General features: G+C 40.2%; 1 protein-coding gene across 1 annotated transcript in view; it reads right to left on the minus strand.

Annotated features, from left to right (window-relative positions):
* NARS2 (asparaginyl-tRNA synthetase 2, mitochondrial) overlaps positions 1-27396 on the minus strand; it is a 127197-nt gene that overhangs the window by 66683 nt on the left and 33118 nt on the right. The window contains exon 6 of the mRNA XM_081098077.1: positions 4283-4377. Within this exon, the coding sequence (XP_080954203.1) occupies positions 4283-4377 (95 nt within the window). The remainder of the gene's footprint in view (positions 1-4282; positions 4378-27396) is intronic.

The following is a 27396-nucleotide window of genomic DNA, read 5'->3' on the forward strand; positions in this document are numbered from 1 at the left end:
CATATTAAACTAGGAACATTTGACTGACATTATTAGAAATAGTCCATAATACATTAAAAAAATACAAAACCTCATTCTGCCAATTTAATCTTCTGTCAAGTTCCACTGTACACTGTGTTCTATGGTTCACTACACTTTATTGGGAAAGAGGGAACATATTTAATCCACTAGTGATATTATAATAGAGAAACCAATGTTTCGTAAATGTACACCTGTCATGTATATATGACACTTCTGAGGGGAAGATACTTTGCTCTAACTCTATAGATAAAACAAATGAATACCAAGAGGCTGTTAAGAAAGGTTATCCAAAACTTGGGTATAAGGCCAAAAGGTGCACAGCGTGTCCCTTCAATGGGACACAGACCCACTCAGAGGTTATTTAATTACTTAGGGGAAAGTACTTTGCTCAATTATTTTATTTACTATTAGAGGCCTGGCGCATGAAAATTCATGCACTGGAGGGGGGGGGGTGTCTCTCAGCCCGGCCTGCCCCCTCTCACAGTCCGGGAGCCCTCAGGGGCGGGAGGTGACCCAGCGATCAGGGAAAGGTGACACCCCCATCACACCTCTGCTGCTGCCACTGATGGCAGCGTAAGTCTCAGCCAGCCTTGGTTACCTGTGCCTTGTGCTGGCCCTGGGTGGCTCAGGGGCTGAGGGGACTGGGGGACTCCAGAGGTAGGTGTGCGGCAAGGCCGGGCCTCCCTATGGGCGGGCCCGGCCTTGCCATGTGCCTGCCACCCTGGCAGGGCTGAGGGGACTGGGAGCCACCATCTTGTGGCTGTGGGGGCTGCCATCTTTGAGGGTGTGGCAGTCAATTAGCATATTCCCTCTGTATTAGATAGGACTAGAGGCCTGGTGCACAAATTTGTGCATGAGTGGGGTCCCTTGTCCTGGCCATTGATTGGGGCCTATCGGGGGGCAGGTGGGGCTGGCTGGCAGGGGAAAGGAACAGCAGGGGGTGGGGAGGAGTGGGGCTGTGGGAGGTTGGCTGTGGGAGCACACTGACAACCAGGGGGCAGCTCCTGCATTGAACGTCTGCCTCCTGATGGTCAGTGTGCATCACAGTGACTGGCTAACCAGTCTGCCATAACTGCCGCTTAGGCTTTTATATATATAGATTGAATTAAATATCCATATTAACTAAAGTTTTAAGTTAACTTACAGATTTTGTCCAGTAAAGTTGTAAATCATTTCTGTCAGGTATAAGACAAACTTCCAAAGGTCAGGGTTTATTGGTCTGTGGGATATTAGCCAGTTTGTAACTAACCAGGCAATCTTATTTTAAAAATTCCTTTATTAAATTATCTATGAATACACAACTCTTCAAGTGCTCTTTGAACTAGCTTTACTATTTTACTGTTTTCCTCAGTAATTAATGAATTGAATAAAACATTTGATACATATTAACTTTGTATTTATACTAGAGGCCCAATGCACGAAATTCATGCAAGAGTAGGCAGGCCTTCCTTCCCCTGGCTGCCAGCACCAACTTCACTCTGGCACCCGGGACCTGGGCTTCCCTCCGGCCGCTGGCTGGCACCCGGGACCCGGGCTTCCCTCGCAGCCCAGCTTCGTCTGGAAGGATGTCCAGAAGGACGTCCAGTCAAATTAGCATATTATGCTTTTATTATTTTAGATGAGTCCTATTTTATTTTTTATAAGTATAATTTGGCAGGCATAAGAAAATGGTCAATTACTGGAGGCAAGGATAAATAATCAAGTAAAGACATTATTTTCAATAAGTGATGCTGGGAAAACTGGACAGATACATGAAAAAAATGAAACTGGACCACTTTCTTTGACATAGAAAAATAAACTCAAAATAAAGACTTTAATGTGAGATCTGAAACCACAAAACTCCTGAAAGAAAACACAGGCAGTAAACCCTCTGACATCACTCTTAGCAATAACTTTTTGGATATGTCTTCTTGAGCAGAGAAAACAAAAGAAAAATAAACAAATGGGACTACATCAAACTAAAAAGTTTCTGTACAGTGACAGAAACCATCAACAAAACAAAAAAACATCCTACTAAATGGGAGAAGATATTCACCAATGATACATCTGATGAGCAGTTAATATCCAAAATATATAAAGAACTCATACAGCTAACACACACAAAAGAATCCACGCCCAAAGCAACAATAAAAATGAGATGATCTGATTAAAAAATAGGCAGAGGAACTGAATAGACATTTCTCCAAAGAGAAGATACAGATGACCAACAGATATGAAAAGATGCTCAACATCACTAGTCATCAAGAAATGCAAATTAAAACCACAATGAGATATAACCTCACATCTGTCAGAATGGCTATCATCAATAAATCAACAAGCAACAATTGTTAGAAAGGGAACCCTTAGACACTGTTGGTGGGGCTGTAAATTAGTGCAGCTACTATGGAAAACAGTATGGACATTCCTTGAAAAATTAAAACAGACCTGTCATTAGACCCAGCAATTACACAGATGGGTATTTATCCAAAGAAAATAAAACACTAATTTGAAAAGATATTTGCACCCCTATGTTCACTGCAGCATTACTAGTAATAGCCAAGATATAGAAGCAACATAGCTGTCCATCCAGAGATGAATGGATAAACAAGAGGTGGTATGTACTATTAATGAACACAATGAAATATTACTCAGCAATAAAAAAGAATGAAATACTGCCTTTTAGGACAACATGGACAAACCTAGGGGATACTATGCTTGTAAGTGAAATAAGTCAAAATGAGAAAGACAAATACTGTATGATTTCACTTACATGTGGAATCTAAATAAAACACAAAACAAATAAACAAAACAGAATCAGACTTATAGATGTTCTTTATATTTTGGCTGATGGTTGCTAAAGAGGGTGGTGGTAATGAAAATAAAATTTAAAAAATTAAAATTTCAAAAAATTACACTTTGACAGGTGTTAAGTTACTTTCCATGACATTCCTGATAAGGCCTTTCCCACATACAGCTCTGCAGATCCTACAATCTTATGGGGCCATATGATGATAGTTTTTCTGTACAGTATTCTAATAATATTGTCTATTATTTGATTATTTGAATTGTTTCTGCCTCAAAGATAAATCAGAAAAGAATCTAAGTAAAGTACATGTTATTTTCAAGATCATCTTTATTCCACCACTTTCCATCCTGACAATAAAGTATGTAACAAGATAAACATGAACACTATTCTATTATATATCCCCCGAGTTTCCCCACTTGTACGTTTTAAGAACAATGGGAAACACATAAAGAGTCCCTTGCTTTCACTGGAGCCATTTCTTCAGTCTGCAGACCAAGGTTCTATCCACTGAACCAAACCAACTAGGGCTTCAAGAGATTTTTTTTTTTTAAATATGTTTTTATTGATTTCAGAGAGGAGAGAGGGATAGAAACATCAATAAGAGAGAATCATTGACCAGCTGCCTCCTACATGCTCCCTACTGGCGATTGTACCTGAAACCCGGCATGTGCCCTGACCTGGAATCGAACCGTGACCTCTTGATTCAATGGCTGATGTTCAACCACTGAACCACACTGGCCAGGCTCTTCAAGATGTTTTTGAGCCTCAAGCTCTATATGAGAAAACAAAGATATATAAAAGAAACCCAGTACTTGTTGAATCGGCATTAAGAAATTACTCACAGAATCACAGAATATAAGACTTAGATAGAACTTTAAAAATCTTTCTGTCCAATTCCGTTTAAAGGAAAAGGAAAGTTGGGTCAAAAGGAGTATAGTGATTTTCCAGAGATTTGAGAATCGCTAAAATTAATATGACCTGCCCTTCTAAGACTCTAATTTGTCACATGTCTCTCATAATGGTTTTGTGGGTTAATTTCCTTATGTAAATCAATTATTAAAAATATTTTTCTCCTATTTGTTTCAAGTACCTTTGTTTTTTTAATGAAATGGGCTATTTCCTGGTTTGGGTGGGAATTATAACTTTATTTTCATAATATGATTAATTATATTTAAATTTTCACTATTTTTAAAAAAGGTTGGTCAAATTTTAAAAAATCACAACTTCATATTTCTAGTGCTACATTTTTCACTAAAAACAAAGGTCTAGACTAACGTGATTTTTTTTTTTTTTGAAGAAACTTACTAAAAAAAAAAAATGACATTTGTCATGTCATTCCAAATGTACTTTTGGTGAATCCAAGTGGAGTGATTTCAATTTTTAGATTTTAACATTGGGAAAGAAAGCATTATTTCACTCCCACCCAACCCATAATCAGTAGTCCATTAAAAGAAAAGCGAAAAGAAAATTCTGTACCCTGACATCACTTCTAGGTGAAGTTGTCCCGAGACAGTTAAGAAAGCAGGAACATCAAAGAAATGCTCTTCAGGTACCTTTGCTTTGCTTGAAGGCTGCAAATGAAAAACATAAGCCACAAAAAGCTATTACATGCTTTGCTCTGATTTTCACACTTACGTATGTGCCACAACTAAAAATCATAACACAATTAAACAATGTAAGGCCAGGTTATGCTCATAAAAATAAAAACCATTCTCAGTACATACCTAACAGAGAAAATGTCTGCTTGGGAAATGCTTAAGTCAATGAAGTTTACTCCATATTTTCAAAACATACAACAACCAAAGGACAAAAATACTTTTGTCACAAAATAAACTTCTCCCGAAGTGTTTCTGATTAAGTGGCAAACCAAGGCAAGAGATTCTGAATTAAAATTTTTAAATATGAATAATTATAGAATCTCTTAAAATTTTGACCCATGATTAAGATTTAATTTTTTAAGGGGATGGTCTCTAGAACTGTTATTAAGTTATTAATAATAATGCTCTTAATACAGATTTTAATAAACACATTATAAACTTTTAAACACATTATTCCATTTAATTTTCTCCACTACTTGGAGGTAAGAAGAGCAGAACCCTATCTTTAAAAGACATGATAAATAATTAGATTTAAAAATATTTAGTGTCATTATTCCATTTGAAATGGGTAGCTAACAAGCTAGCCAACACTTATAACAGTCAAGGTAAAAAACTTATTTAGAGTTCAAACACAATTTAAATAGTATAATCAACAAAGCTTCTGGATCAAGTTATGACTATTATACCTAATTTTTTGGAAAGAAAAAATTCTAACACAATTCTAACTAATTTATCAACCTTTGTATTTCAAGTTGTGCATTTATTTGAAAACTCGAGGCCCGGAGCACAAAAATTAGTGCACTCTGGGGGGAGGGGGGGTGCCTCAGCCCGGCCTGTGCCCTCTCCCAGTCTGGGACCCCTCGGGAGATAACGACCTGCTGGCTTAGGCCTGCTCCCGGGTGGCAGAGGGCAGGCCCAATCCCTAGGTGCAGCCCCTGGTCAGGCTCAGAGTAGGGCCAATTGGGGAATTGGGGCGCCGCCCCCTGTCATGCACAGAGCAGGGCGGATCTGGAGATTGCGATGCCACCCTCAGTCACGCTCAGGGTAGGGCCGATTGGGGGGTTGGGGCACCGCCCCCTGTCACACTCAAGGCAGGGTTGATGGGGAGGTTGCGGCGCCACCCCCTGTCACGCACAGAGCAGGGCCGATCAGGGGGTTGGGGAGCTCCCCCCTGTCACGCACAGAGCAGGGTCAATCAGGGGATTGGGGAGCTCCCCCTGTGTCACGCACAGAGCAGGGCCCATCAGGGGGTTGGGGAGCTCCCCCCTGTCACGCACAGAGCAGGGCGGATCAGGGGGTTGGCGCGCCGCCCTCTATCACCCACAGAGCAGGGCCGATCAGGGGGTTGGGGTGCCGCCACTGTCACACTCAGGGCAGGGCTGATGGGGAGGTTATGGCTCTACCCTGTCACACACAGAGCAGGGCCGGTGGGGTGGAGGGGTTGGGGCGCCGCACCCTGTCACACACAGAGCCGCAGGGCGATCAGGAGGTTGGGGAGCTCCCCCCTATCAGGCACAGAGCAGGGCCGATCAGGGGGTTGGGGCGCCTTCCCCTGTCAGGAACAGAGCAGGGCTGATAGGGAGGTTGTGGCCCCGCCCCCTGTCACACACAGAGCCACAAGGCTATCAGGGGGTTTGGGCGCTGCCCCCTGTCATGCTGATCCCGGTGCCGGGAGACCTCGCGCCTCCGCTGATCCTGGTGCTGGGAGGCATATTACCCTTTTACTATATAGGGTAGAGGCCTGGTGCATGGGTGGGGGCCGGCTGGTTTGCCCTGAAGGGTGTCCCGGATCAGGGTGGGGGTCCCCACTGGAGTGCCTGGCCAGTCTGGGTGAGGGGCTGAGGGCTGTTTTCAGGCTGGGACTGAAGCTCCCAACTGCTCCTTTTTTTCTTTCTTTTTTTATTTTTTTTTATTCTGAGACAGCTTTAGCTCTGAGGCTCCAGCTCTTAGGCCTCCGCTCCTGAAAGCAGGTATCTGGTTTGTTTAGGTTCTACAATCGAAACTCTGTATCAACTCCAGGTCTGAGATCCCGGCTAGCTGAAAGCTGGTTTCTGGGGTTTTGTTTAGCTTCTATTTTTGTAACTATGTTTCAAACTGCCAGCTCAGAGGCCTGCAGCGGCAGGCGGGGAACGCTGGAGTCCTCCGTCACTGAAGCAAGCAAGCCTCATGTTAGTTTCAAGCTGCCAGGCTGCCGGCCGCCATCTTGGCTGGCAGTTAATTTGCATATCACCCTGATTAGCCAATGGGAAGGGTAGCGGTCGTACGCCAATTACCATGTTTCTCTTTTATTAGATAGGACTAGAGGCCCGGTGCACAAAAATTTGTGCAGTCAGGGGTAAGGGGGGCCCCTCAGCCCAGCCTGTGCCCTCTCGCAGTCTGGGACCCCTCGGGAGATAACGACCTGCTGGCTTAGGCCTGCTCCCGGGTGGCAGAGGGCAGGCCCAATCCCTAGGTGCAGACCCTGGTCGGGCTCAGAGCAGGGCTGATTGGGGAGTTGGGGCGCCGTCCCCTGTCATGCACAGAGCAGGGCGGATCTGGAGGCTGCGATGCCACCCTCAGTCATGCTCAGGGTAGGGCTGATTGGGGGGTTGTGGCACCGCCCCCTGTCACACTCAAGGCGGGTCGATGGGGATGTTGCGGCACCACCCCCTGTCATGCACAGAGCAGGGCCAATCAGGGGGTTGGGGCGCTGCCCCCTGTCACTCACAGAGCAGGGCCTATTAGGGGGGTTGGCGCTCCGTACCCTGTCACGCACAGAGCAGGGTCGATCAGGGGGTTGGGGAGCTCCCCCCTGTCATGCACAGAGCAGGGCCCATCAAGGGGTTGGGGAGCTCCCCCTGTCACGCAGAGCAGGGCCGATCAGGGGGTTGGGGAGCTCCCCCCTGTCACTCACAGTAGGGCCGATAGGCGAGTTGGGGCACAGCACCCTGTCCCACACAGAGCAGGGCGGATCCGGGTGTTGGGGTGCCGCACCCTGTTACACTCAGGGCAGGGCCGATGGGGAGGTTATGGCTCTACCCCGTCACACACAGAGCAGGGCCCATAGGGGGTGGGGGCTTTGGGGCGCCGCACCCTGTCACACACAGAGCCGCAGGGTGATTGGGGTTGGGGGAGCTCCCCGCTATCAGGCACAGAGCAGGGCTGATCAGGGGGTTGGGGGGCCTTCCCCTGTCACAAACAGAGCAGGGTGGATAGGGAGGTTGTGGCCCCACCCCCTGTCACACACAGAGCCGCAGGGCAATCAGGGGGTTTTGGCGCTGCCCCCTGTCACGCTGATCCCGGTGCCGGGAGGCCTCACGGCTCCGCTGATCCTGGTGCTGGGAGGCATATTACCCTTTTACTATATAGGATAGAGGCCTGGTGCACGTCTGGGGGCCCGCTGGTTTGCCCTGAAGGGTGTCCTGGATCAGGGTGTGGGTCCCCACTGGGGTGCCTGGCCAGCCTGGGTGAGGGGATGATGGCTGTTTGCAGCTGGTCATACACCCTTCAGGGTCAGGGTCGCCACTGGGATGCCTGGCCAATCTGGGTGAGGGGCTGAGGGCTGTTTTCAGGCTGGCGGGTGACGGAAGCTCCCAACCGCTCCTTTTTTTCTTTTTCTTTTTTATTCTGGGCCAGCTTTAGCTCTGAGGCTCCAGCTCTTCGGCCTCCGCTCCTGAAAGCAGGTATCTGGTTTGTTTCGGTTCTATAATCTAAACAATGGATAACTCCAGCTCTGAGATCCCGGCTCGCTGAAAGCAGGTTTCTGGGGTTTTGTTTAGCTTCTATATTTGTTACAATGTTTCAAACTGCAGGCTCAGAGGCCGGCAAGGCAGGCGGGGAACGTTGGTTTCCTCCGTCACTGAAGCAAGCAAGCCTCATGTTAGTTTCAAGCTGCCTGGCTGCCGGCCGCCATCTTGGCTGGCAGTTAATTTGCATATCACCCTGATTAGCCAATGGGAAGGGTAGCGGTCGTACGCCAATTACCATGTTTCTCTTTTATTAGATAGGATGTTTTATTGCAATGGTGCAGTTACTATAAAAGTAACAAAGTCAATTTTAAATATACAATAGAGGATGGAAGACTCCTTTGAAGAGAATTATAGAAACACATGGAATGAAGGTATTTTATTCAATCCCACTGGTTGTTCTAAAAATACTACATATCATGTTACATATCATGTATAGGTATGAATGTGTATTAATGAGAAATCTAGTATAAAAATTACCAATTGAAATAATTCTCTTATTCTGTAGTTGCCTATTATTTTTCAATCCTACTTTGATATTGGTTTTAAATGTCATATCATTGCTTTATAAATAATGATTACATAATGATATTAAACGTACCAAATTTTATATATTTTTTCTAATATTTATCAGTTTTTTTTTATTAAATTTATTGAGGTGACATTCATTAATAAAATTATATAGGTTTCCAGTATCCTATTTGTTGTTGTTATTAATCCTCATTTAAGAATATTTTTCCATTGATTTAAAAAAAATTTTTTTTTTTTTGAGAGAGCGGGAGGGGGAGAGACACAGAGAGAGAAACATTGATGTGAAAGAGACACATCAATTGGTTGCCTCCCACACGCACCCCTACCTGAGCCTGTAACCGAGGTACGTGCCCTTGACCAGAATCAAACCTGGGACTCTTCAGTCTGCAGGCTGATGCTCTATCCACTGAACCAAACCAGCTAGGGCTATTGTTGCTTTTTAATTTTATTTTTTAAGTATATTTTATTGATTTTTTTATAGAGAGGAAGGTAGAGGGATAGAGAGTTAGAAACATCGATCAGCTGCCTCCTGCACCCTCCCCACTGGGGATGTGCCCGCAACCAAGGTACATGCCCTTGACCGGAATCGAACCTGGGCCCCTTGAGTCCGCAGGCCAACGCTCCATCCACAGAGGCAAACCGGTTAGGGCTATTTTAAAAATCCATCTTTAAATCCCATCATCACTGAAAGGATATTGTTTCTAAGGACTTAAATACTCAAAACTAAACTATTTGACCTAACATGTGTTAGAATTTCAAAAAAAGATATGTTCTCTGATATTTCTTCACTATTTACTAATAATTATTTTTCAAATAAGGCCATATATATATATACATGTGTGTGTATGTGTGTGTGTGTGTGTGTGTGTATGTATATGTGTGTGTGTATATATATATATACCTCTATATATAAAAGCCTAAGTGACCCTTACAACTGGATGACCAGATGACTGGATGACTGGCTGGTAACTATGATGTGCACTGATCACCAGGGAGCAGACACTCAACACAGAAGCTGTCCCCTGGTGGTCAGTGCGCTCCCACAGCCAACCTCCCACAGCCAGCCAACCTCCTTTGGCCCCTTGCCCACCCCCACCCCCTGCCAGCTGCCCAATCACCCTGATCAGGACTGGGTGAGACAGTCCCAATCAATCCCGTTACCAGCCAGGCTGAGGGACCTCACCCATGCACGAATTCGTGCACCAGGCCTCTAGTATATATATATATGAGAAAGTATAGATTATACTTTCTCCTTTCCTTCATCTCTTTAGCCTATAATTTGTATTGAAATTTTATTCCAATTTCTCTTTTACTGTAGATACAAAAAGTCTAGTTTTTTATGACTAGATTTTAGCCTTTCATGATTAGCATTTGTACAAAATGGAATCTGATCTTTTTACATCTCTTAAATCTAACATATTTATTAACCTTTTTTTGAGAGGGAGAGGGAGACTAGGGAGGGAGAGACAGTGAGAAACAGACATCAATGTGAGATCAGCTGCCTCCTGCACACCTCCTACTGGGGATTGAGCCTGCAACCGGGCATGTGCCTTGACCTGAAATCAAACTGGCAACCTCTTGGTGCACAGGACAACGCCTAACCAACTGAGCCACACCAGCCAAGGCTAACTTATATTTAAACAGATACAAACACATCAGTACTTCATTATGCCTTCCAGTGTCATGTGTAATATTTTACATACTGAAATTTATACTGCTTTTTTATGAATTGCTTCCTTTACTTCTCATTTATATTACAATTAATACATTACATTGATTTTTTAAAAACTGTGTGTATTAAGTTATATTACCAATATATTTTATTTCAGGATATTAAAGGGAAATGATAAAACATTTGTTTTAAGAAGCAATTGCTCTATGCTAATAAGCCAGTAGGAGAAAGATGAAATAAGCCAGTAGGAGAAAGATAAATATCACATGATCTCACTCATATGTGGGATATAATGATCAACATAATTTGATGAACAAGAATAGATTGATTCTAGAGACAAATGATAGGGGTGGGGGGGGTTAGAGAGCAACTAAAGGACTTATATGCATGCATATTAGCATAACCAATGGACACAGGCACTGGGGTGGTGGGGGCTTGCCTGGGGTGGAAATGGCTGGGGGGGGGGGTCAATTGGGGGAAAAGGAGACATATGTAAAACTTTAGACAAAAAAAATAATGCATTTCATATAAACATTAAAAAAAAAGAAATACTTGCTGAGAGTCGTGCCAGCAAAAATGGTAGGATAGGTAGTTCTGAAGGTCTATCCCTCCACAGAAGAAAACCAAAATGATCAGTTAAAACTATCAGAATCAACTATAGGAACTCAAATAGTCAAAGGTTTATAGTAACCAAACAAATGCTGAATCAAGAGGAAACTTTAAAATGGTAGACTCCACCTAACAACAGCAGGCTGCGCACTCTTCTCAAGTGCACATGGAACTTGACGGTCCAGGGTAGACCACATGCTAGGACAGAGTACAAGTTTCAATAAGTTTAAACGATTGAAATCATACAAATTATCTTTTTTTGACTAGGATAGAATGAAACTAGAAATGTAAAATGGTGTATTACTTGGTATAACAATTTTGGTGGTTCCTTATAAAATAAAGAATCCTATATAACAAAAGTCCAGAGACCAAAACGGCAGAACAACCAGAATGACCAGACACCAGAATGACCACGGCCCCTTGCCCCGGCCGGCCCTGCCGCCAGCGGGGAACCCCAACCTGATCGGGGGTGTGCCCAGCCTGAAAACTGCCCATGGCCACTTGCCCTGGGCCTCTATTCCTTCCTATATAATAAAAGGGTAATACACAAATTGACCCTGACAGTGGGACGACCAGAACGACCGCTGTACCAGTCACTATGAGATACACTGACCACCTCTCAGTCCCTTTCCCTAGCCAGCAGGCTCCGATCACCCAATGGCGAACAGGGAAGCGGGGTGGGTGGCAGCAGGGGGCGGGGCCGACTGTAGGCAGCCGGGGAAGATGGCCCTGATCACAGGCCAGGCCTAGGGATCGTAAGTGCGCATGATTTCGTGCGTCGGGCCTCTAGTAACTGATAGCCTACTAATTCTACTCCGAGATATATACCTAAAAGAATTAAACCCAGGTACTCAAATAAATACTGTACATTAAGGCTTACAACAGCACTACTCACAGTTGACAATAGCCAAAGGTAGAAAAAACTCATATGTCCATCAACAAATAAATAGATACACAAAATGTAATATATCTAAACAATGGAATAATATTCAGACATCAGATAAAAAATCTTATGCTAAAACATGGATAAATCTTGAAAACATTATACTAAATAAAAGAGAGCCACAAAAGGCCACATGTTGTATGATCCTATTTACATGAAATATCTAGGACAGATACATCCATAGAGACTGATTAGTGAGAACCATGATCTGAGGGGAGAAATGGGAAGTGATTACATAACGGGCATGGGGTTTTCTTTTGAGATAATGAAAATGTTTTGGAACTTGATAGAGGTGGTAGTCACATAACATTGTAAATGCACTAAATGCCATGGAAATTTACCCTGTAAAATAGATAATTTTATGTTACAGGAATTTTACCTCATATTTTAAAGAAGCATACATAAACAAATAATTATAGGATCCGACAGGGTGAAAACTACTAACATAGGATTGTAAATTTAAGATTTGAAATCTTAGATACTTCTGTTAGTAATGAAGAAAGAATAAAATATATGAATTAAGCATCCAACTTTGTGACTTTGCCAATGGTGATAAATTGAAAAGTTGACAAATTTGACTACATTAAAATTTAATAACAGCAGATAGAGGCAAAGTTAGCAGAAGAATGACAGATTTACAAATAAAATATTTCAACACCTAAAACTGACAAGTGCTCAATGGACAGAATATATAAGTACTTTCTGCCAAGGAAATAAGAATGAGAAAATAAGTTGCTCCCCAACTGGTCAAGGAATATGATTTTCAGAAAAAGCAGGCTTACAGAAAGGGATATTCAAATGGCTAAGATGTCTAAGGAAACACTCAAATTCACTAGGAATAGAGACATGCAAATTAAAACAAGCATTTTGCCCTGGCTGGTGTTGCTCAGTGCTTAGAATGTTGACCCACGCACTGAGGGTCTTGGGTTCAATTCCCCATCAAGGGCACATACCTGGGTTGTGGTTTGCTTCTGGTCAGAAAGCGTGTGGGAGGCAACCACCAGATACAAGACTGTAGTTACTAGAGAGGTCTGCATTAGCTTAATGGCATTAATGGCTCCAATTTTCCACACCTCTCCACATATGCACCCCTTGGCATATCACACACTAACTCTGAGCTTGGCCAAGGGTATGGTAACAAAATTGACAAAAATTGCGGCTTGAAAAGTGCTTGTGCATTTTCACATTCTTTCCTGAACTACTCTACCACAGCGATCATGCCCTGATTAGCATAACAAAGGAATCTGAGGAATATTCGGAAAAGGGTCATCTCATGAGGCCATCATAGACCAGCCAGTTCCCAACCAACCCATCAAATGACCAAGCCCAATCCAGTCAGGACCACCGAAATGAGCGGTAGACTCATGAGAAAGAAGGGCCCTGCAAAGACCAATAACAACAGTGTGCTATGAATGAAAATATGTTTATCTCAACTCTATATTCCTGAGGTTAAAAAAATTTACATTCTAAAAAGATGTGGTACATTTACACCATGGAATACTAAGTAGCAGTAAAAAAGAAGAATCTCTTACACTTTGAGACAGCATGGAGGGACCTGGAGTATTATGCTAAGCAAAATAAGCCAGTCAGAGAAAGACAAGTATCACATGATCTCATTCATATATGGAATCTAATGAACAAAATAAACTGGTGAACAAAACAGATCCAGAAACACAGAAGCATGGAACAGACTGACAAATTTCAGAGAGAAGGCGGGGATGGGTAGGGTAGGTGGGGAGAGATTAATCAAAGAACTTGTATGCATATATGCATAACCCATAGACACAGACAATAATGTGGCAAAAGCCTGGGGGAGGATGGGGAGGGTGGAGGGAGTCAATGGGGGGAAAAAGAGGGACATCTATAATACTTTCAACAATAAAGATATATATATATATATATATATATATATATATATATATATATACACACACACACATACACACACACTTTCAGATACACGTATTTCTACAAAAACAACTACAGTCAATATACACTAAACACTCACTATGTGCCATGCACTGTGCTAAGGAGTTTACAAGCAACCCAATGAGGTAAGTATTAGTAGCCCCACTTACAGAGGAAGAAGCTAAGACACAGAGGTTAATAACTAAACTTGCCTAATGTGACACAGAAAGTGAACAGAGTGGTCTGGCTCCAGAACCTCTATGCCTAGGTTCAATGTGATACTGCCAAACAATATTTTCAGGAGTTGCAAGAAGAGTTAACAATTAACAATGGTTGATTCTGGGGAGGAAAACTATATCACTGGGGAACAAAATTAGGATGGAATCCCTCTGTACTGTTAAAAGCTTTCTTTTGAACTATGAACTACATTATCTAATTAAAAAATAAATTTAAAATAGCATTTTAAAAAAAGTTGGATTCTGCCCTGGCCAGTGTTGCTCAGTTGGTTGGAGCATTGTCCCATATGCCAAAAAGTGCGGGTTCAATTCCCAGTCAGGGCACATACCCAAGTTGTGGGTTCGATCCCTCGTTGGGGTGTGTACTAGAGGCAACAGATCAAAGCTTCTCTCTTACACTGATATCTGTCTGTATTTTCCTCTCTCTAAAATCATTTTTAAAAAAAGGTTGGATTCTGAGGTATCGTCAGCAATTACTCAAAGTAAACAGTATACTGGTTTTATTTCCTGTATATTCTTTAACACATAAACTGTAAGGATTTTATCTTTTATCCTATAGTAGCATGGATTTCTTTGATCAGATCAGCACCAACAGAAAAATAAAAAAGCCAGGAACAAAGTATGAAACAAAATTAAATACCAGGAAGATCTTGGATAGTTACAAAAGTCTATCACTGCACTACTTAAAATGAAAATAGTTGGGGCAGGCCAACAGAAGAGAAGGCCAAAGGATACTGAGATATTTGAGATCAAGTTTACTAGTACACATCTCGGTATGCTAAGCAACTAGCCCAGTGCTAGAGACAAGTAATTGTTCCACAAGTGCTTGTTGACTAGAAGAGTGAGGTGAAGTGTGAGCAGAGGGGTCAGCAATTGGGATCAGAGGAGACAAAGTCTAATGCACATGCAAGGATAGCACCAATCTCCTGTGGCACACTGAGCCATAAACACTGCTGGCGGAGAGTCCTGGCTGTGCTGGTCAACATATGCACCGTTAATGTTATGTTTGCTTTCAAACACAGGTGCTGACAAGCAGGTAGTACAACAGAAAGAAGTTATTTCTCATGCTAACTTTCATTACTATAGTGCCTAGAAGTAGTTTTCTATTAGTTTTCCACGTAAAGCTGTAAATGGATGTTTACTATGGTTTTTCTTTAGTATCACCAATCATCTTAATGCCTATAAGAATTTTTAAAAATACAAAATGTAGATAATATATTTTGAATATATGGTTAAGTTTAAAGTAGCTTTGAGAAAAGTTTTCATTTTCTTCAGAGAAGTAAATGAAGTGACTATTATGAGTCTATCTCCCTTCCATGCCAATAAACACATAATTTATAGATATCCTGCATAATTAATTGCAGTTTTGGGCTAAATATAAAAGACATCTTTTTTCCTCTGCCCAGTATCCCAACAGCATCTACCTAATTCTGGTACCCACCAAACAGGAAGATTGAGAAAAGATGATAAGATAGTATTGTCAATATAACCTGATCACCACATCTTTTTCTTTCTCAAGGACGTGACTCACTCAGTTCCAAAGAAGGCATATATCGATATACTCTATTACAACCCTATGCTCTCACCCAGTTATCGTTGGGACAGCTTTATTTCCTTCTCTCTTTATGCCTGCACGTCTCAAAATGACCCAAATCTACATCAAGCACTATGAGAGTTATGAATTTTAAAGTAAAAAAAAGAAAAAAGTAAAAATCAAACATGATCCTAAAAATGCCACGTTTAGTTTATTTTTAAAAGTTTCTGAAGCAAAATATTGAGCTGGGTGATGGCATTTGGTTGTTTATTGTCTTGTTCTCAGTAATTTTCTGTATGTTCAAATTTACAAAAAACAAACCTACAGATCAATATTTACAAATCTTAAAAATGTATCCCAAGTGTCAGTACTTTTTATTTTCTTCAAGCATAAAATAAAATGTTTCTTATTCAGTTTCACTGTTCTTGTTTTGTTTAATTACTAGTGCTCCGTAAAGTTTCTTTAATAGTTGCCGTATTTTATCTATATGATGCGGTAAACAGTCTTCTGGCTGCCCTGTGAATATAATTATTATATTTTCTGAAAGGGAAAATGAATTACAAGATCCAAAATAAACCACGTAAAAATGAACTTTCCAGATTTCTAACCTTTCCAAATGAATAGATTCCTGCTGTACCTGAAAGAAAACAAGATAACTAAACATAATAAATAAAACAAAAATCCAAGTATTTTACATACTATCGAAACACCATGACAAAAATCAGTAAGTATGATACAAGTAATGAGATAACATTCTTTTTTTAAAATTTTATTTTATTTTTCCATCACCATTTAACCCCTCTATGCCCTCTGCCACCTCCACCCATCCCCCTTTTCCCCCGTAATCACTGCACTGCTGTCCTTGTCCATAAGTTTTTTCTTTTTTGATCAATCCCTCCACTACCATCCCCACCACCCCTGAGCTGTTTGTCTGCTCTCTACCTATGAGTCTATCTCTATTTTGTTTGGTAGTTCAGTTATAACAAGCATTCTTGATGGTTTATATTCAGAAATATTTTTTTCACAATGAACAAAAGCTGATTCCAAATATTTATTTCAGTGTACAGTACTTTAAGAAATGTCTTTATATTCTTTTATATCCCAAGTAAGAGAAAATATCAGAGGCTGAAGACAAATGTTAAAGATGGGATAAGAGTCAACGAATTATGAACCATAATTGTAAGACTCACAGATATTATGGATATTCTAAAAACACCAGAAATTACCATATTATCATTATCCTGAAGTTCCTCAGGAGAAAACATATATTCACATCACTCTATCTGCCACAATGTAAATAAAAAATTCTTCAACTTATTCCTGGTCGATACAATTATATATCCACCAAGCTGACCTAGTAACCTCTTACCTCAGTGATTTGAGATACTGTCTTTATATATTTCCATACAAACTTGGATCTATTTCTGAGCTTTTATCTATCCCATTGGTTTATTTGTGCACCAATACCACACTAATTTAATGTAGAGACTTTACAGTATATTTTAATTGATTATTCAGCATTTTGACAGTATTCCTTAGCATTAACATGAATGGAGACTTTTCTAAGCTCTCTTCATTGAATAATAAATTTGTGTTTTATCCCAAATGCAGCTATCTCCCATATTTCCAAACCCTACTTCAATTCATTTTTCAGTTCAACAAATATTTACAGTGATTACTATGTGCCAGGTACTAGGCTTAGTGCAGGGTTACAGTAATGAATAAGAGAGAACATCCCAGAGGAACTATAATATTTTTTAATTTCATGGGTTAACACCATGAAACAAAAGGTATTTACTATGAATCTTTCATCTTAAGAGTTTTTGAAATTTGTGGTATGTCTGGAGGAGATTACATAGACAAAGTCCCAATTTATTCACTCATGAATCAATTTGGTTTGTTAACAGCCTGAAGAAACTAACAGAACATTCTCCAAGTTTTTTACTCCTTTAGATGTACTAACTTTCCAAAAATAAGTGGCTCACAGATTGATGAAAGAACTACCTGCTGCTCATTTTAATGGCTGAGGATAGGTGGGTGGGTGGGCGGGTATACCAACCATGTGTTCACAGAAAATAACTCACAAGCAGTATCCTGGCCATGCACACTGAAAAGCCAGTCAATACCACTACACACCTATTAGAACACTGAGTGCTGTTGAGGATGTGGAGCAATAGAAACTCCCATTCATTCTGGTAGAAATGTAAAAGATGCAGCTACTTTGGAAGATAGTTTGGTGGTTCCTTATAAAACTAAAAATACTCTTGCCCTTACCCAAAGAGCTAAAAACTTACATCCACATGAAAACCTGCACACAGATGTTTATGGCAGCTTAATTCACAACTGCCAAAACTTGGAAGCGACCAAGACGTCCTTCAGTAGGGCAATGGATAAATAAACTATGTACATCTAGATAATAAAATATTATTCAGTACTATAAAGAAATAAGCTAACAAGCCATGAAAAGACATGAAGGAAACAAATGCTTCTTACTGAGTGAAAGAAGCCATTCTGAAAAGGCTACACACTACATGGGTACAACTACAATTGGCCCCTGAGCTGCACGGATCCACTTACATGGGAAATCCTATCCGTGCTGTTCAAGGACTGACTGCATTTCCATCCACGGTTGGGAATCCACCTGGGCATGTGGAGGGTGGACTTAAGCTATTATGAAGATTTTCAACTGTGTGCTGGGTCAGTACCCCTAAACCGCACATTGTTCAAGCGTCAAGTGTGTATCACATTCTGGAAAAGACAAAACCATGGAGATAATAAAAACACCAGTGGTTGCCAGGGGCTGGGAGGAGAGGGGTGAATAGGCAGAACATGGAAGGTTTTAGAGCCGTGAAACTATTCCATATGACACTATAGGAGTGGATACATGCCATTATACATTTGTCCAAACATGGAGAATGTACAACACAGAGTGAACCCTTATGTAAACTATGGACTTTGGGTGACAATGTTGCATTAATGTAGGGCAAGCATGTCAAACTTGTGGCTGATAAATGATGTAGGGTAATCCTATATAACAAAAAGCTAATATGCAAATCAACTGAACGGAGGAACAACTGGTCACTATGACGCGCACTGACCACCAGGGGGCAGATGCTCAATGCAGGATCTGCCCCCTGGTGGTCAGTGCACTCTCACAGGGGGAGTACCACTCAGCCAGAAGCCCTGAGCCAGGCTCACAGCTGGCAAGTGCAGTGGCAGTGTGGGGAGCCTCTCCCACCTCCACGGTTGCACTAAGGATATCCAACTGACGGCTTAGGCCCGCTACTCCCAGGGAGCGGTCCTAGGCCATCAGCTGGACATTCCCCGAGGGCTTGTGCACTGGGCCTCTAGTCAATTATAATATCTGTACCACTCATGTGTGGGATGTTGATAATAGGGGAGGGTATGTATGTGTGGGGCAGGGGTATATGGGAAATATTTATATCTTTGCTTAATTTTGCTATCATCCTAAAACTGTTCTGAGGAGTAAAGTCTGTTTTAAAAATCCAGTCAACATATGGATCTCTATGATCAATATGCTATATCATTCATTTGCCAAGGGAAATGATCTCATTTCTATCAGTCTCAGCAAATGTAAACGAGATCAAGAATTCAGACAATGCCGGTAGCACCAGCAAGCTGAGGAGGTCGTTGTACTCACAGAGGGTACAATTTGATCTTTACTCTGCTTTCTTTACTGCAAAGATGAGACTCAGACAGGAATGTAGGTTGTTTTTACATATGTTACACTTTATAAATGTGCCCAGAGGCTTCAGAATTAGATGATAAAACCAATAAACAGACACTGAGGAAAGGACTTACTGAATTATCACCACATTATCTAAAACATTCCTTATTAGGAACTTTGAGGCATACTATAATGGCAATAAGGAATATAACCTCACAGGATATAAACAAAAAATTCAATTTCTACACTTGTTAACACCTTTCGTACCACTCACGAGCTTTCTCGTGTTTCACGCGCCATCTGTTACGGACCTTAGATGTCAACACACTGTCTTGTCCACATGGAATGAAGCGATCTCATTGGTGGAAACCGTGCAGGTCAATCTATGAAAAACTATATAACTGCACGAACCCATAAAGCATTGCAGTTACATTGTATTTTGGTCATTCGAATAGTCTTCGTCTTCAAGTTCCTGGAGCTTTTAGAAATGCCCTCTCTCAGAAAAAGGAAGAAAACCAACGAAACTGATACACTTCCTTTCGTGTTGTTCCATTCTAAGGAAAACGATGAAATGGACAAAAAAAGTAGTGCTGTAACTTATAAACTGTGGACTTTCCAATTCATTTAGAGTGTACAACGTCCTCAATCGACAAGCAAAAATGAAGTATTAAACAGTTTCTGCTATCGGTGGCGAGAGACTGGATAATGGATGACAATAATGAAGGCTCTCCGGAACCAGAGACAAATCTGTCCAGTCCTTCCCCTGGGGGTGCAAGGAGAGCACCTCGTAAAGATCCACCCAAAAGGTTGTCAGGTGATATGAAGCCGCATGAACCTACGTGTATTCCAGCGGGTGGAAAGAAAAAATTTCCTATGAGAGCCTGCAGAGTTTGTACCGCCCATGGAAAAAGGAGCGAATCTAGATACTTACGTAAATTTTGCTTGGTCCCTCTTCATAGAAGAAAATGTTTTACGCAGTACCATACATTAAAAAAGTACTAGGAACTTTAATTGTTTAATTGTTTTGTAAATAAAAATGTTATAATTATTGAAAAACAACACCTAAAGTGCATTATGATCTGTGGTTATGATGATTTAAATAACGTGCAGTTTGCCCAAAAACGTGCGGTCCCTGGCGTATGTCTTAGAGATTTTGATGTGGTACGAAATGTGTTAAAACTCTTAAAAAGGCAGTTTTTGTTGCAGGGGTTAACAAGGTTTAAGGCACTGTAAAAATTGATAATTTACTTATGAGACCCAAAGAGTATTATGTTTCTATGAAAAGTATTTGCTAAAATACTACTAAAAGCCTGCTAATGTTATCTTTTGTTCTCTAATTTTTCGATTGCAACATGCAACACACATGAAGAAAAGTACAGTAATGTACAGCTTGACAATTTATCACTAAATAAATGCCTATATTACTACTTCCCACATCATAAGATAGAACATAACAACAACAACTGGGAAGACTAGTGTCCCATCCCTCAAGAATTCCTCTTTCCTCCCCAAAGGAAACTGTTAACTCTGATCATCAAAACACTATATTACTTTTCTAAGAAGAACAAACTAAGCCCAAAGTTAGCTGAAGGAAGGAAATAAATATCTGAGTGAAAATAAATAAAATAGAAACTAAAAAAAAATAGAAAAGATGGATGAAACCAAGAGCTTTTATTTTTGAAAAAGATATAACAATCCTTCTCAAACTCTTCAAAAAATATAATAAGTATGAGGAGGGAACACTTTCAAACTCATTTTTCAGAAGGAGCGTTACCCTGAAAATACCAAAGCTAGACAAGGAAAATACAAGAAAAGAAAATTACAGACCAATATTCCTGATGAACATAGATGTAAAAACCCTTAACAAATATTAGAAAACCAAATTAAACAATACATTCAAAGGGTCATATACCATGAACAAGTGGGATTTATTTAAGGGACCCAAAGATGGTTCAACATCTGCAAATCAATCAATATGACACAGCATGTTAACAAAATGAAGGGTGAAAATCATATGATCATCTCAATAGGCTCAGGAAAAGAATTTCTCAAAACTCAACATCTTTTCATGACAAAAAGTCTCAACAAATTGGGTTTAGAGGGAATGTACCTCAACACAATAAAGGCCATATATGACAAGCCTTTATGTTATGACAGTTAATATCATACTCAATGGTGAAATACTAAAAGCCTTTCCTCTAAGCTCAGGAATAAGATGAGGATGCCCACTTCACAATTTTATTCATCACAGTATAGGAAGTTCTAGCCAGAACATTTAGACAAGGAAAAAAAAAGGCATCCAAATCAGAAAGGAAGTAAAACTGTCACTATGTGCAGATGACATGATATTATATATAGAAAGCCCTAAGGACTCCACCCAAACACTATTGGAACAAACAAATGCATTCAATACAACTACAGGATACAAAATCAACATATAAAAGACAATCCTAACTGGTTTGGCTCAGTGGACAGAGCATTGGCCTGCAGACTGAAGGGGCCCCGGTTCGATTCCAGTCAAGGGCACTCATCTCAGAGCAGGTTCAATCCCTGGCCCCATTTGGGGCGGTGCAGAAGGTAACCAATAGATGTGTCTCTCTCACATCAATGTTTCTCTCTCTCGTTGTCTCTACCCCTCTCTTCCCTTCTCTCTAAAAATCAATGAAAAATTATCCTCAGGTAAGGACTAACAATAAATAAATAAGTAAGTAAGTAAGTTTCTATACACCACCAACAAACTATCAGAAAGAGGAATAAAGATAATGATGTTTTTTTAACGTCCAGTGTAACAAAACGGGAAGCACACATACAGCACTTGTGCTGCACACTGAAGTGTAGTTGCTGTCTCAAGGAAAAGTGCTGGTGTGATTGTGTGAACTGAGAGTTAGGAAAGCTGCTTTGTTTCATGGAACATGAATTTTACTTGAAAGAGTGACTGACATGATTATTCAGTCTGGATATTTGGCTGACCTTTCCTCAAAACTAAATGAAGGGAGCTCATCACAGCAGGGAAAACAACTGACAGCATTTTTAAACAATGATAAAATGTGAGCTTTTTAAACAAAAATTGGGATTTTGGAAAATGTGAATCTATCTACCCTTATGAACTTGATAGCTTTCCAATCTTTAAAGACTTTTTAAAATGAGATTGAGAGTGTTATTAATGAATGTGATTTTTTGATACTGTATAAAATGAAATGCATCAACAATTAAAAGGTCTGTGCAACTCAGATTACCAATATTATCCAAGTGTATGATGCTACAAAATCATAATGGGTAAAAGATCCACTCAAACTGTAAGCTACACAAAGGATTTCAATGTAATGGATTATGAAAGGATGAAAATATATGTTATAGTAAGAACTGGGAAGACTATTCCAGGCACAAGCAACAGCCAGCAGAGAGATCAGTATATTATGATGCTAGTACAGATTCTACATTGCATCTAATCTTTAAGAAACTAATTTGTTGAGTTGTGGTATCTTATCAAAGAACAGACACAATAATCTGAAAAGGCTGTTAAAATACTCTTTTCCAACTACATATCTATATGAGGCTAGATTTTCTTAACATACTTCATCCAAAACAAAAGACTGCAACAGATTGAATGCAGACAGAAGAGAATCCAGATGTTTTATATTAATGCAAATATATAAAATACCACTTTTCTCACTAATTTTTTATTTTAGAAAAAATATATTCATCTTTCATAGAAATATTTATGCTAAATATAATGAGCTTATTACAATTAATTTTAAATGAAGTGATAAATATTTAAAATGTTGTCTCAGATATGATTTCTAATATGCAAATATCAAGAATAAAATTCATGCCCTAACCTGTTTGGCTCAGTGGATAGAGCGTCGGCCTGTGGACTGAAGGGTCCCAGGTTCGATTCCGGTCAAGGGCATGTACCTTGGTTGCGGGCACATCCCCAGTAGGGGGTGTATAGTAGGCAGCTGATCGATGTTTCTCTCTTATCGATGTTTCTAACTCTCTATCCCTCTTCCTTCCTCTCTGTAAAAAATCAATACAAATATATATATATATATATATACATATATATATATATAAAAACTCACATAAACAAAAGCTCTTCAGGGTCCTTTTTAGTTTAAAGGGGTAGAGAACTACTGTACCAAAACACTCATGTTGCCCAACAGAAAGCAAAATGAGTTTCTTAACACAATCAAGGACTAAACAAAGCCTTAATAAATAGAAGGTGGCCAATGGAAGACATTACAGGCAGAGTCTCATGGTCTTCAATACTTCTGAAAACCTCCAATCAAGCCTTAAGCCTTCTGCCAGAGTGATCTTTATAAAACTGAAATTTTGATTATTTTAAAAACAGTGCAAAAATCCTTTGATGGTTCCCCATAGCCTCCCTTGAACTAGTATAAAAGAAATTTCATTTTCTGGCATTTACCTCTCTAAAGCTTTCTCACTCTAATTCATACTCACATTGTACATTCTAGTCATGCTTAACTGTAAAATGTTCTCATTGCCCAGCTGGTGTTGCTCAGTGGTTGAGCATTGACCTATGAACCAGGATGTCACGGTTTGATTCCTGGTCAAGGAATAATCCCAGGTTGCCAACTCAGTCCCCAGTGGGGGGCGTGGAGGAGGCAGCCAATCAATGATTCTTTCTCATCATTGTTGTTTCTATTCCTCTCTCCTTCTTCCTTCCTTTCTGAAATATATACACACACACACACACACACACACACACACATATAAAGTTCTCATTAACCTCTGGTCTTCATACACAGTATACTGCTCCCTCTCCCCAGAGGGCCATCCACTCTGTGCCTAGGCTAGGAAAGATGACCTTTCTATGTACTTCCATACTAACCTGCATATACCTGTCATTCATTCATCCAGGCACTGTACTAGACTGTGGAGAAAGAGTAATCAATAAGACAATTCTCTTTAAGAGCTTCCATTGTCTAATGGGGAACAAAGAAAATGAACATGCAAAGAAACAAGATGTTGGGATAAGTGAGTCAGGGATGGGTGGAGTGGGGAGGGACAACTCTCTGAAGCACCAACATGCAAGCAGAAACCTGAAGGATGAGAATACATTTGGAATACTCTGTACTGGGAAGAATATTCCAGGAACAAAGAACAGCCATGAGAACAAGAGGTGGGAAGGGGGCTTCACATATTCGAGGAGTAGAAGGTAGGTTACTATAGCTTGAGAAGATCAAGCATTAGTGTGTTAAAAGACTCTGTTGGAGAGGTGAGCAGGAATGAGATCACTGTAGTGCCTTTATAAATCATGATAAGGAGTTTCGATTTTAAGAGCACAGAGTAACCACTGAAATGTTTCAAGCAGCATTGTGGCATATGTATTAAGATTACACTAGTGTCTGAGAAGAGAATAGATAATAGGAGTAAAGACAGTGGCTTGAATTAGACAGCTAATGTTGGAAATAGAAATGGAGGGGCTGAGGATTTATGATTAGCTAAGTCAATAGAATGTACTGATAAATTAGATGTGGGGTTAGAGAAGCAGCAGGGGAAGCATGAATTAAGTTTCACTTCTAGGTTCTTAACTTAAGCAATTGAGGAGGTAGCAGTGACTTTTACTGAGAAAGACGAGAAGCCAAAGAGGCTTTGGAGGGAAGAAACAGAATTGTATTTAAGACATATTATGTTTGAATGCATATGGGACATAACAGAAAAAATGTCAAATAGGCAACTGCTTCGACAAAACTGCAGCTCAGAAAGAGGCTGGAGCTACAGGTAAAAATGTGTCTCAGTGGTTGAACATCAACCCATGAACCAGGAGGTCACGGTTTGATTCCTGATCGGGCACATATCGGGATTGTGGGCTCGATCCCCAATAGAAGGCATGCAGGAGGCACTCGAACATCATCATTGATGTTTCTATCTCTCTATCCATCTCCCTTCTTCTCTCTGAGTAAAATCAATAAAAACTTATTTAAAAAAAATTTAGTTCTCAATATTTAGATGGTACACAAAGCTTTGGAACTGGGTAAGATTACCGGGAGAAAGATGACAGATTAGTGCTTCTCAATGGTGATGATAATGTTCCCTAATAAATATACTGGAAATTGTAAGAGCATTCAGTGGGCAGGAGTCAAGGTTGTCCTGTAATATGTACAAAATCCTACATAACTAAGACTTTTCCTGCAATCTCCCAACTTTCTAATGTTCTGCTAGAGATTCATATAAATAACGGGTATAAAATTATCAACCAAACAAATACGGTTTGGAGCTACCTGATAAACAGAGTCATTATTTTTATCTAATTTATATATTGGATCTTGGCATAAGATTTTGTTTGGAAAAGACTTCTGAGCAAAAACATTTGAAAATCACAATGGATGATTTTAAAGTCATTCCCACTCCCATTCAACTCAACTTTCCCAGATTATATACAGTTTATTAGTGCAACACAATTTAATGTAGCCTTTCTCCATTCTGTATAAGAAAAAAAAAATCTGGCCAGTTTTTTTCTGCCACTGGCAAACAGAAAATGCAGAGCCAAGGAAAAGGAAACCAATAACTACCAAAAAATGTTTAAATGTGTGTATCCCAGTGAGTTTCATTATCATGGAGGTCTAAAATCCTCCTGTTTCTTTGAGGATTTCCAAGAAAAGATTAAATAAATATTTTGAATTGCCCTCCAGTTATCTATCTGTTCTCATAGCAAAATATAGCTGAGTAATGTTAAAATCTCAAGGGAATGAAATAGAAAAAGCCACACACATCTAACTCTGCCTTGTGTAAAACTGCAGCAGGGGAGAGTAAACAGCAGTTAACTGAAGAGTGGAAAGGAATATAATCAACAATGGAAAATTCATTTGATTGCCATAGGTACTGATGCACCCACATCTATTTTATCTCCTTTACTCTTTTTCCATCTTCTACTTTACCCTCCCACCCCCACATTTGTCTCTATTCTATTTGCTCATAATTCCAGAAAGGAAAAGTTGACAGCAGAAAGCATAAAGATGGCACAGAAACCTAAAAGGTCTAAAATCAAAACTGCATGCCGTTGCCCTAATCTGCAATTTCCTTTAAAGAACACGAGGGAAAGGAGAGTACTCACCACCTGTAAGCTCCACATAACCAGTGAATATCCTCAGTTCTTCCTTTATTCCACCTGGGGGTTTTATAGAGGCCCTGCCTTTCATGATACACATGATAAAGAATTAAAGAACCTTTGAGGTAGATGAGAGCTTAATACAACTTTCCTTTTACCTATATTTAAAAAGGACCCTAAAGCTTTAAAATGTCGTGGTAAACATTAAGCCCAATGGCATACGACACCAGTTTTGGCAAGACCAGCCACAGAATCCAGATTCTTCAGCTTCTAAAACAATCATCTTCCTAATGTACCAGGCTGTTCCCCTATTTTTTTTCCTTGTGTGAAAGGAATAATGCTACTGGATTCAAAATGCTTTTATAAAAAAGTATATCAGTCTCTCCTAAGTATGGAATTCTGATCATGTAAAACAAACATAGGCTCCAAAGATTTGTCGTTTGGTCATTTTATGTTCCCCATCGAGTTGTGTCTCAAAGGGGGCTGCTATCACACTACAGAACTTGCCCTGGCGTGCCGTCAGACTGTATCTCTCTTATAACTATCGCCTAGGAAAACAGGCTCCATAAACTGCATTCTACATTGCTGGTTACGTCAGTTTTGAGACTTTCTTATTATTAACAAGTTATCCAAGTAGGCCTTTTGCTGGTCCAATAATTTCTAATGTTTCCATACTTTGTAACCATTACAAATGTGTGTGTATGTACACTGAACTTCTAGTATAAAAATAATCTTTCTTAAAATAAGGATCCATTTACATTCCAGAACACCCACTAACCAGAACACCCACTCTCAGCCCTGAGAAAGGTTTTATTTGGGCAACTATTTGGTCAGCAGGAAAGGAGCTGTTAGCTCAGACTATTTGTAAACAGTCTGCTTTCCTGCTGAGAAAGTGAGAATGAACAAGGCAAGGGACAACCAAGAAAAGAACCAAGGGCACAGTAAGGCTGGAACAAAACAAAAGGTGATTTTTTTTTTCTTTCAGAAAAGAAACAATGCAAACTGCCAAAAGTCAGATTTGCTGCCAAATGTGAAGGGGCACGGAAAAATGTACCAAATGTTTTCCTCACTATC

Source organism: Myotis nattereri (genome assembly GCF_964212035.1).
Source record: "Myotis nattereri genome assembly, chromosome: 9".
Taxonomy (NCBI): domain Eukaryota; kingdom Metazoa; phylum Chordata; class Mammalia; order Chiroptera; family Vespertilionidae; genus Myotis; species Myotis nattereri.